Raw genomic sequence first — 12,699 nt, 5'->3', positions numbered from 1 at the left:
AGGGGACAGGATACACTGTGACTGTATGAGGGGACTGGATACACTGTGACTGTATGAGGGGCTGGATACACTGTGACTCTATGAGGGGATGGGATACACTGTGACTGTATGAGGGGACGGGATACACTGAGACTGTATGAAGGGACGGGATACACTGTGACTGTATGAGGGGACTGGATACACTGACTGTATGAGGGGACGGGATACACTGTGACTGTATGAGGGGACAGGATACACTGTGACTGTATGAGAGGACAGGATACACTGTGACTGTATGAGGGGATTGGATACACTGTGACTGTATAAGGGGCTGGATACACTGTGACTCTATGAGGGGATGGGATACACTGAGACTGTATGAAGGGACGGGATACACTGTGACTGTATGAGGGGACTGGATACACTGACTGTATGAGGGGACGGGATACACTGACTGTATGAGGGGACGGGATACACTGACTGTATGAGGGGACGGGATACACTGACTGTATGAGGGGACGGGATACACTGTGACTGTATGAGGGGCTGGATACACTGTGACTGTATGAGGGGACAGGATACACTGTGACTGTATGAGGGGACTGGATACACTTTGACTGTATGAGGGGACTGAATACACTGTGACTGTATGAGGGGAGGGGATACACTGTGACTGTATGAGGGGACTGGATACACTGTGACTATGAGGGGACTGGATACACTGTGACTGTATGAGGGGACGGGATACACTGTGACTGTATGAGGGGATGGGATACACTGTGACTGTATGAGGGGACTGGATACACTGTGACTGTATGAGGGGACGGGATACACTGTGACTGTATGAGGGGACGGGATACACTGTGACTGTATGAGGGGCTGGATACACTGTGACTGTATGAGGGGACTGGATACACTGTGACTGTATGAGGGGAGGGGATACACTGTGACTGTATGAGGGGACAGGATACACTGTGACTGTATGAGGGGACTGGATACACTGTGACTGTATGAGGGGCTGGATACACTGTGACTCTATGAGGGGATGGGATACACTGTGACTGTATGAGGGGACGGGATACACTGAGACTGTATGAAGGGACGGGATACACTGTGACTGTATGAGGGGACTGGATACACTGACTGTATGAGGGGACGGGATACACTGTGACTGTATGAGGGGACAGGATACACTGTGACTGTATGAGAGGACAGGATACACTGTGACTGTATGAGGGGATTGGATACACTGTGACTGTATAAGGGGCTGGATACACTGTGACTCTATGAGGGGATGGGATACACTGAGACTGTATGAAGGGACGGGATACACTGTGACTGTATGAGGGGACTGGATACACTGACTGTATGAGGGGACGGGATACACTGACTGTATGAGGGGACGGGATACACTGACTGTATGAGGGGACGGGATACACTGACTGTATGAGGGGACGGGATACACTGTGACTGTATGAGGGGCTGGATACACTGTGACTGTATGAGGGGACAGGATACACTGTGACTGTATGAGGGGACTGGATACACTTTGACTGTATGAGGGGACTGAATACACTGTGACTGTATGAGGGGAGGGGATACACTGTGACTGTATGAGGGGACTGGATACACTGTGACTATGAGGGGACTGGATACACTGTGACTGTATGAGGGGACGGGATACACTGTGACTGTATGAGGGGATGGGATACACTGTGACTGTATGAGGGGACTGGATACACTGTGACTGTATGAGGGGACGGGATACACTGTGACTGTATGAGGGGACGGGATACACTGTGACTGTATGAGGGGCTGGATACACTGTGACTGTATGAGGGGACTGGATACACTGTGACTGTATGAGGGGAGGGGATACACTGTGACTGTATGAGGGGACAGGATACACTGTGACTGTATGAGGGGACTGGATACACTGTGACTGTATGAGGGGCTGGATACACTGTGACTCTATGAGGGGATGGGATACACTGTGACTGTATGAGGGGACGGGATACACTGAGACTGTATGAAGGGACGGGATACACTGTGACTGTATGAGGGGACTGGATACACTGACTGTATGAGGGGACGGGATACACTGTGACTGTATGAGGGGACAGGATACACTGTGACTGTATGAGAGGACAGGATACACTGTGACTGTATGAGGGGATTGGATACACTGTGACTGTATAAGGGGCTGGATACACTGTGACTCTATGAGGGGATGGGATACACTGAGACTGTATGAAGGGACGGGATACACTGTGACTGTATGAGGGGACTGGATACACTGACTGTATGAGGGGACGGGATACACTGACTGTATGAGGGGACGGGATACACTGACTGTATGAGGGGACGGGATACACTGACTGTATGAGGGGACGGGATACACTGTGACTGTATGAGGGGCTGGATACACTGTGACGGTATGAGGGGACTGGATACATTGTGACGGTATGAGGGGACTGGATACATTGTGACTCTATGAGGGGACTGGATACACTGTGACTGTATGAGGGGACGGGATACACTGTGACTGTATGAGGGGCTGGATACACTGTGACTCTATGAGGGGATGGGATACACTGTCACTGTATGAGGGGGACTGGATACACTGTGACTGTATGAGGGGACTGGATACATTGTGACTCTATGAGGGGATGGGATACACTGTGACTGTATGAGGGGACTGGATACACTGTGACTGTATGAGGGGACTGGATACACTGTGACTGTATGAGGGGACTGGATACACTGTGACTGTATGAGGGGACGGGATGCACTGTGACTGTATGAGGGGACTGGATACATTGTGACTGTATGAGGGGATGGGATACACTGTGACTGTATGAGGGGACTGGATACACTGTGACTGTATGAGGGGACTGGATACACTGTGACTGTATGAGGGGACTGGATACACTGTGACTGTATGAGGGGACGGGATGCACTGTGACTGTATGAGGGGACTGGATACATTGTGACTGTATGAGGGGATGGGATACACTGTGACTGTATGAGGGGACTGGGTACATTGTGACTGTATGAGGGGACTGGGTACACTGTGACTCTATGAGGGGACGGGATACACTGTGACTGTATAAGGGGACTGGATACACTGTGACTGTATGAGGGGACTGGATACACTGTGACTGTATGAGGGGACTGGATACACTGTGACTGTATGAGGGGACGGGATACACTGTGACTGTATGAGGGGACTGGATACACTGTGACTGTATGAGGGGACTGGATACACTGTGACTGTATGAGGGGACTGGATACATTGTGACTGTATGAGGGGACTGGATACACTGTGACTGTATGAGGGGACTGGATACATTGTGACTGTATGAGGGGACTGGATACATTGTGACTGTATGAGGGGACTGGGTACACTGTGACTCTATGAGGGGACTGGATACACTGTGACTGTATGAGGGGACGGGATACACTGTGACTGTATGAGGGGACTGGATACACTGTGACTGTATGAGGGGACTGGATACACTGTGACTGTATGAGGGGACTGGATACACTGTGACTGTATGAGGGGACTGGATACACTGTGCTCTATGAGGGGACGGGATACACTGTGACTGTATGAGGGGACTGGATACACTGTGACTGTATGAGGGGACTGGATACACTGTGACTGTATGAGGGGACTGGATACACTGTGACTGTATGAGGGGACTGGATACACTGTGACTGTATGAGGGGATGGGATACACTGTGACTGTATGAGGGGACGGGATACACTGTGACTGTATGAGGGGACTGGATACACTGTGACTGTATGAGGGGACTGGATACACTGTGACTGTATGAGGGGACTGGATACACTGTGACCGTATGAGGGGACGGGATACACTGTGACTGTATGAGGGGACGGGATACACTGTGACTGTATGAGGGGACTGGATACACTGTGACTGTATGAGGGGACTGGATACACTGTGACTGTATGAGGGGACTGGATACACTGTGCTCTATGAGGGGACTGGATACACTGTGACTGTATGAGGGGACTGGATACACTGTGACTGTATGAGGGGACTGGATACATTGTGACTGTATGAGGGGACTGGATACACTGTGCTCTATGAGGGGACGGGATACACTGTGACTGTATGAGGGGACTGGATACATTGTGACTGTATGAGGGGACTGGATACACTGTGACTGTATGAGGGGACTGGATACACTGTGACTCTATGAGGGGACGGGATACACTCACTATCAGTGAAAATATTAACCCTTTCATGCAGAGGATACATCGTAGTATGTGAAGTTGTGTATCTCCAGGCAGAAGCTGCCGCTCTGTGGTGTAAACTCTCCACAACTTAGCTGGATGGGAATATTCTTTGTCAATGCTCTGGGTTAATTTAGATCTTAGAAAACACATTAAGATGTGAACTGTAATGTGCTGTAATTCAGATTTTAATTTGGCTAAAAGAAGGTAGAAGCATTGGTGTTGATGTAAATACGGGGCTGAGGCGCAGAATTAATGAGGCATCGTGAGGTGGCGTCTCGGAGGGCGCACGTAATTAGCTTCCTTTGTTATTACAGCAGGAGACGCTGCCATTGTCTGGGAGGTGTAAAGCAGCGGCAGCGTTGTCTTAAGTGCTAATGTGCCCCATTTATCTGCTTTTAATCATTGTTTATGTGAAATCCCTTCAGGATGAAGCAGCGCAGCCTCTGAATCTATCAGCGCGACCGAAGACGGCAGAGCCCGTAAAGTCACCTACGTCGCCGACTCAGAACCTCTTCCCACCCAGTAAGACCAGTCCTGTGAGTCTATCGAACAAGAGCGGCATCCCCAGCCCGATCAGCGGAGCCCTGAGCGAGGATCCTCCCTGGGTAAGAGACGTCAGGCCTCTAGTCCATATAAATCTGCCACTCACTCCGCTTTCCCTGACTCCTGAACAGTAAATCTGGCCTTACAACCTCCACCACATAGCTATGGACAGTAGAACTGGTAGACAACCATTACAATGCTTGTACGACTTCTACTATGACGGTCACCCAGCTGTACTACAGTGTCCTGATACAGCAGCCACCATACTACAAAGCTGGATGAAAACCCTTCAGAGAGCTGTCGTGATGGCCATATTGGTTGTCATCCAGCTTTTCCAGAAATAGATGACACTAATAAACAGTGGGATGGAAGATTTTTTGGATCAAGCACAGATTGATATTTCGGTCGTTCCCACAAACTGCAGCGCGGCACAAGAGGCGCAGAACACACAACTGACTGGACTTTGGTTCTGTAAGGAAAACGTGCAAATTGTGTGTAAAAATTATTATACAAATGTGAAACTCCAACAACACCTCATTATCCTGGTGCCGCATTGTCCGGCTCCATTACTTCAGCAGGGATAGTGAGATGTCACGTAGTACTCGCAGAGCACGCTCCCTATAGGCTAATGTCCGTTATTCTAGATAGTTGCTGTCACTTGGAACAATCGGCAGCGCAAATAACTGTATTAACGGGATTATCGCTAAAACGGTTGCGATAAACAAGGTCTCTATTATTTATTCCTCATCGCAGCCATCGGAGTGATTCACTTCCTCGCTCTGTGCACCAAAACAAGGCGTCTATTAAGAGTGTGAGGAATCTGACACAGAGGTAACGCTGCCTCAGACACTGCGGAAGAGGCTGGAGACGTTTAGTCTCCTGGACACAGTGCGCACATTGTCACCGCGCCAAAATGACAAACGGTGGCACAAGGTGCAAGCTAAGGCTGAGGCCTAAGTACATTGGGGGGGGGGGGGGGGAGCGCAGGTAACAATCTACATATGATAAAAATAACGGAGACATCTGAGTCAATCATAGGCCAAGGCATGAGATGCCCTCCATATGACCGCGCCATTTCATGAGAAGCTAATTACACTTTAAATGTTAGTTAAACACATTGCAGTAAAACAAATTCTTCTCCAGGAGGGGGATAGACTTCTTTAGACCCGTAGTATTTGGGGCAGCTCTGAGGGAATAGACATTTATTAAGTCTGAAGACCCCGTATTACCCCCCTGGTGGGTGCTGTATACTCCGTGTGACGATCTTTACATTAATACACCTTCCTGCTCTTCTCCATAGATATCCTCTCCAGTCTTAATTCTCCTTCCCTCTTCGGAGACCAGGACACAGTCATGAAAGCCATACAAGAGGCTCGCAAGATGAGGGAGCAGATCCAGAGGGAGCAGCAGCACCAGCCCCACGGCCTGGACACCAAGCTGCCGCTCAACAACATCGGCCTGAACAACTGCAGAGGGGACAAGGTAACCTGCGCCTCGTACCTCCTGCTCTTAGGCTCTGTCTGTGTTCATATCATGTAGAATTGTATCCGGTGGAGTCGCAGTGTATTACCAGGCATAGACTTGAATGTCCTCGTTCTCATTTTCTATGGCCCCGCTGAGGCCTGTCATAGTGATACTACACGAGAAGGCAGCAAGTAACATGTTCACCTGCCATGTAATGTCTCTGAAACATAAAGCAATCAACCGTAACAATAATACGTATGACACGTGTAGTGAATTGTATTGATTTCCCGTTGAGGGGATCTGTCAGGGCAGGTGATTGGCCCGTTCTTTTAAGTTCATGTTGGAAGCTGGAAAAAATCGGCAAGTGTATAAACATGAGAGACCATGAAAATAGCCAAATAGTGATGTGTAGACTCCGGGGTCAGATCATCTACAGAGCAGCCGGTTTTGTGGGGTGTTCCCAATTTGTAGTAGTTACTATCTACAAAAGTGCCTAAGGAAGAACAACTGGTGATCAGGAACAGGGTCATGGGGACCAAGAAAGGACAACTGGTGACCGGGAACAGGATCCTGGGGACCAAGGAAGGACAACTGGTGACCGGGAACAGGGTCATGGGGACCAAGAAAGGACATCAGTGACCGGGAACAGGATCCTGGGGACCAAGAAAGGACAACTGGTGACCGGGAACAGGATCCTGGGGACCAAGGAAGGACAACTGGTGACCGGGAACAGGATCCTGGGGACCAAGGAAGGACAACTGGTGACCGGGAACAGGGTCATGGGGACCAAGAAAGGACATCAGTGACCGGGAACAGGATCCTGGGGACCAAGGAGGGACAACTGGTGACTGGGAACAGGGTCCTGGGGACCAAGGAAGGACAACTGGTGACCGGGAACAGGATCCTGGGGACCAAGGAAGGACAACTGGTGACCGGGAACAGGGTCATGGGGACCAAGAAAGGACATCAGTGACCGGGAACAGGATCCTGGGGACCAAGGAGGGACAACTGGTGACTGGGAACAGGGTCCTGGGGACCAAGGAAGGACAACTGGTGACCGGGAACAGGATCCTGGGGACCAATCAAGGACAACTGGTGACCAGGAATAGGGTCCTGGGGACCAAGAAAGGACAACAGGTGACCAGGAACAGGGTCATGGGGACCAAGAAAGGACAACTGGTGACCGGGAACAGGGTCATGGGGACCAAGAAAGGACAACTGGTGACCGGGAACAGGATCATTTGGACCAAGATAGGACAACAGGTGACCAGGAACAGGGTCATGGGGACCAAGAAAGGACAACAGGTTACCGGGAACAGGGACATGGGGACCAAGAAAGGACAACTGGTGACCAGGAACAGTGTCATGGGGACCAAGAAAGGACAACTGGTGACCGGGAACAGGGTCATGGGGACCGGGGACAGGATCCTGGGCACCAAGGAAGAACAACAGGTGACCGGGAACAGGATCATGGGGACCAAGGAAGGACAACTGGTGATCAGGAACAGGGTCATGGGGACCAAGAAAGGACAACTGATGACCGGGAACAGGGTCCTGGGGACCAAGAAAGGACAACAGGTGACCAGGAACAGGGTCATGGGGACCAAGAAAGGACAACAGGTGACCGGGAACAGGTTCATGGGGACCAAGAAAGGACAACAGGTTACTGGGAACAGGGTCATGGAGACCAAGAAAGGACAACTGGTGACCGGGAACAAGATCCTGGGGACCAAGGAAGGACAACTGGTGACCGGGAACAGGGTCATGGAGACCAAGAAAGGACAACAGGTGACCAGGAACAGGGTCATGGGGACCAAGAAAGGACAACAGGTTACTGGGAACAGGGTGATGGAGACCAAGAAAGGACAACTGGTGACCAGGAACAAGATCCTGGGGACCAAGGAAGGACAACTGGTGACCGGGAACAGGGTCATGGGGACCAAGGAAGGACAACTGGTGATCAGGAACAGGGTCATGGGGACCAAGAAAGGACAACAGGTTACTGGGAACAGGGTCATGGAGACCAGGGAACAGGGTCATGGAGACCAAGAAAGGACAACTGGTGACCGGGAACAGTGTCATGGGGACCAAGAAAGGACAACTGGTGACCGGGAACAGGGTCATGGGGACCAAGAAAGGACAACTGGTGACCGGGAACAGGGTCACGGTGACCAAGAAAGGACAACTGGTGACCGGGAACAGGGTCATGGGGACCAAGAAAGGACAACAGGTGACCGGGAACAGGATCATGGGGACCAAGAAAGGACAACAGGTGACCAGGAACAGGGTCATGGGGACCAAGAAAGGACAACAGGTTACTGGAAACAGGGTCATGGGGACCAAGAAAGGACAACTGGTGACCAGGAACAGTGTCATGGGGACCAAGAAAGGACAACTGGTGACCGGGAACAGGGTCATGGGGACCAAGAAATGACAACTGGTGACCGGGAACAGTGTCATGGGGACCAAGAAAGGACAACTGGTGACCGGTAACAGGGTCATGGGGACAAAGAAATGACAACTGGTGACCGGGAACAGGGTCATGGGGACCAAGAAAGGACATCAGTGACCGGGAACAGGATCCTGGGGACCAAGGAGGGACAACTGGTGACTGGGAACAGGGTCCTGGGGACCAAGGAAGGACAACTGGTGACCGGGAACAGGATCCTGGGGACCAAGGAAGGACAACTGGTGACCGGGAACAGGGTCATGGGGACCAAGAAAGGACATCAGTGACCGGGAACAGGATCCTGGGGACCAAGGAGGGACAACTGGTGACTGGGAACAGGGTCCTGGGGACCAAGGAAGGACAACTGGTGACCGGGAACAGGATCCTGGGGACCAATCAAGGACAACTGGTGACCAGGAATAGGGTCCTGGGGACCAAGAAAGGACAACAGGTGACCAGGAACAGGGTCATGGGGACCAAGAAAGGACAACTGGTGACCGGGAACAGGGTCATGGGGACCAAGAAAGGACAACTGGTGACCGGGAACAGGATCATTTGGACCAAGATAGGACAACAGGTGACCAGGAACAGGGTCATGGGGACCAAGAAAGGACAACAGGTTACCGGGAACAGGGACATGGGGACCAAGAAAGGACAACTGGTGACCAGGAACAGTGTCATGGGGACCAAGAAAGGACAACTGGTGACCGGGAACAGGGTCATGGGGACCGGGGACAGGATCCTGGGCACCAAGGAAGAACAACAGGTGACCGGGAACAGGATCATGGGGACCAAGGAAGGACAACTGGTGATCAGGAACAGGGTCATGGGGACCAAGAAAGGACAACTGATGACCGGGAACAGGGTCCTGGGGACCAAGAAAGGACAACAGGTGACCAGGAACAGGGTCATGGGGACCAAGAAAGGACAACAGGTGACCGGGAACAGGTTCATGGGGACCAAGAAAGGACAACAGGTTACTGGGAACAGGGTCATGGAGACCAAGAAAGGACAACTGGTGACCGGGAACAAGATCCTGGGGACCAAGGAAGGACAACTGGTGACCGGGAACAGGGTCATGGAGACCAAGAAAGGACAACAGGTGACCAGGAACAGGGTCATGGGGACCAAGAAAGGACAACAGGTTACTGGGAACAGGGTGATGGAGACCAAGAAAGGACAACTGGTGACCAGGAACAAGATCCTGGGGACCAAGGAAGGACAACTGGTGACCGGGAACAGGGTCATGGGGACCAAGGAAGGACAACTGGTGATCAGGAACAGGGTCATGGGGACCAAGAAAGGACAACAGGTTACTGGGAACAGGGTCATGGAGACCAGGGAACAGGGTCATGGAGACCAAGAAAGGACAACTGGTGACCGGGAACAGTGTCATGGGGACCAAGAAAGGACAACTGGTGACCGGGAACAGGGTCATGGGGACCAAGAAAGGACAACTGGTGACCGGGAACAGGGTCACGGTGACCAAGAAAGGACAACTGGTGACCGGGAACAGGGTCATGGGGACCAAGAAAGGACAACAGGTGACCGGGAACAGGATCATGGGGACCAAGAAAGGACAACAGGTGACCAGGAACAGGGTCATGGGGACCAAGAAAGGACAACAGGTTACTGGGAACAGGGTGATGGAGACCAAGAAAGGACAACTGGTGACCAGGAACAAGATCCTGGGGACCAAGGAAGGACAACTGGTGACCGGGAACAGGGTCATGGGGACCAAGGAAGGACAACTGGTGATCAGGAACAGGGTCATGGGGACCAAGAAAGGACAACAGGTTACTGGGAACAGGGTCATGGAGACCAGGGAACAGGGTCATGGAGACCAAGAAAGGACAACTGGTGACCGGGAACAGTGTCATGGGGACCAAGAAAGGACAACTGGTGACCGGGAACAGGGTCATGGGGACCAAGAAAGGACAACTGTTGACCAGGAACAGGGTCATGGGGACCAAGAAAGGACAACAGGTGACCAGGAACAGGGTCATGGGGACCAAGAAAGGACAACAGGTGACCGGCAACAGGATCATGGGGACCAAGAAAGGACAACAGGTGACCAGGAACAGGGTCATGGGGACCAAGAAAGGACAACAGGTTACTGGGAACAGAGTCATGGGGACCAAGAAAGGACAACTGGTGACCAGGAACAGTGTCATGGGGACCAAGAAAGGACAACTGGTGACCGGGAACAGAGTCATGGGGACCAGGGACAGGATCCTGGGCACCAAGGAAGAACAACAGGTGACCGGGAACAGGATCATGGGGACCAAGGAAGGACAACTGGTGATCAGGAACAGGGTCATGGGGACCAAGAAAGGACAACTGATGACCGGGAACAGGGTCCTGGGGACCAAGAAAGGACAACAGGTGACCAGGAACAGGGTCATGGGGACCAAGAAATGACAACTGGTGACCAGGAACAGGGTCATGGGGACCAAGGAAGGACAACTGGTGACCAGGAACAGGGTCATGGGGACCAAGAAAGGACAACTGGTGACCAGGAACAGGGTCATGGGGACCAAGAAAGGACAACAGGTGACCAGGAACAGGGTCATGGGGACCAAGAAAGGACAACTGGTGACTTCGGTTTACTCCTAGTTAGTGTCTATCATGGGCACATAAGCGTCAGAACTAAAGCATGAAGCAATGGATGGCGGCAGTCGGATCTAATGGGTCACATTTTCCATTGTGTAGACGTCTGGGCGCGGACCGGGTAACAACTGTGATTTATACGTGTGACCACTTACCCTGAACATACATGCAGTACCCATGGGTTCCGCTTCCTGGGGCGCAACTCCAGTTATGCATTGGACATTTACAACCCCAATCTTGCAGCCCTTCTTACCATCCACCTCTAGGGGCAACTCCTGCTCCATAAATAGCCCGAGCCACTTAACTACTGCCCCCCCCAGTCTGGGACCCCCCATGCTATGGAGCACGGTGCTGCTGTATAGAAGGATGTGTCAGGACATGATTGTGTATAAGGTGTGTCACCAGAAATGATACCTTCAGGCGTGTGCTGTGTAGATCCCGTATCAGTGCACATTGTGTGTCCGGAAGACTCCGCAGAGCGCAGCATCGGGACTGTACAGGGACTGCCAACTCATCTGCTTATTGTAGTCATACATTTACAAGGACACAGATTTCACATTCATGCTCTGAAATGGCCCCCAAAATACCTTCAGAGGTAAAATCTCCCAGCATTCCTTGCATGTGCAGTGTTTGCGCAGGTCTCACTCTGGTGATTTATATTCTGGGCAATGTCTTCTAGCCCCCCCTGTTCCCCTCCTTCCCCCAAATATAGGAGGATAAAGAGTTAGGAGAGTCTGTAAGATTATTGACTGTTTCCAGCATCAACCAGCAGAATAGTGAGTGCAGCTCCAGAGGGTGATACCAGATATAACTCAGGATCAGTGATGTTATTGTCAGGTCTATGTGTGACCCCTTCAGGGTAGTGTGCATCTACATGTCTTCTCTAAAGCCCCCTTCCACCATTTGCTATATTTCAGATGCTGCTAGATGCCATCTCAGGAAGGATATGCATTAGGAGTGCGCACGCAGTGAGTCACCATCATCTCTATTATAATTACTTTTCTCTATGTGTTTTTGACATCCCTGGAGCTATCACCACAGAACCGGTGTCTAAGCTGCCATTTTTGATCATTGGTTGGAAGGAAGATGGCTTGCAGCCCACCCCATGTTACATCTTGTGATATTCAATGTGTAAGCCAAACGTTTAGTCTCGCACATCCCCGGCTGATGCTCGTGTCGCTGAACGCGCGGCTGCTACCTGGCTGCCAGGCTGTTTGTTTCTCAGGAACTTTGTTTTGGGAGTGTTGTATTAAAACAAAATATTGCGAATCGCTCCTCTGCCACATCTCCACATTCCTGACATCTTCTGCAGGTTTTGTGGATCTTTACAGTAGTAGAAATATTTTACTTAACTTTTTTATTATTTATCTTATTATATAATTATAGC

At 51.2% G+C, this 12,699-nt stretch overlaps 1 protein-coding gene across 1 annotated transcript in view; it reads left to right on the top strand.

The window, feature by feature from the left end:
• The window catches only part of LOC130331910 (transcription factor Sox-6-like), a gene marked incomplete in the record, with an annotated part of 403,713 nt that extends 391,280 nt beyond the window's left edge, over positions 1 to 12,433 (top strand). The window contains 4 exon segments of the mRNA XM_056553725.1: positions 4,672 to 4,831; positions 4,834 to 4,851; positions 6,090 to 6,271; positions 12,230 to 12,433. Coding sequence (XP_056409700.1) covers positions 4,672 to 4,831; positions 4,834 to 4,851; positions 6,090 to 6,271; positions 12,230 to 12,433 — 564 coding nt within the window.
• Positions 12,434 to 12,699: the final 266 nt, after the last annotated feature.

This window comes from Hyla sarda, unplaced genomic scaffold (genome assembly GCF_029499605.1).
Source record: "Hyla sarda isolate aHylSar1 unplaced genomic scaffold, aHylSar1.hap1 scaffold_36, whole genome shotgun sequence".
Classification (NCBI taxonomy): Eukaryota; Metazoa; Chordata; class Amphibia; order Anura; family Hylidae; genus Hyla; species Hyla sarda.
This window is presented reverse-complemented; position numbering and strand designations above follow the sequence as displayed.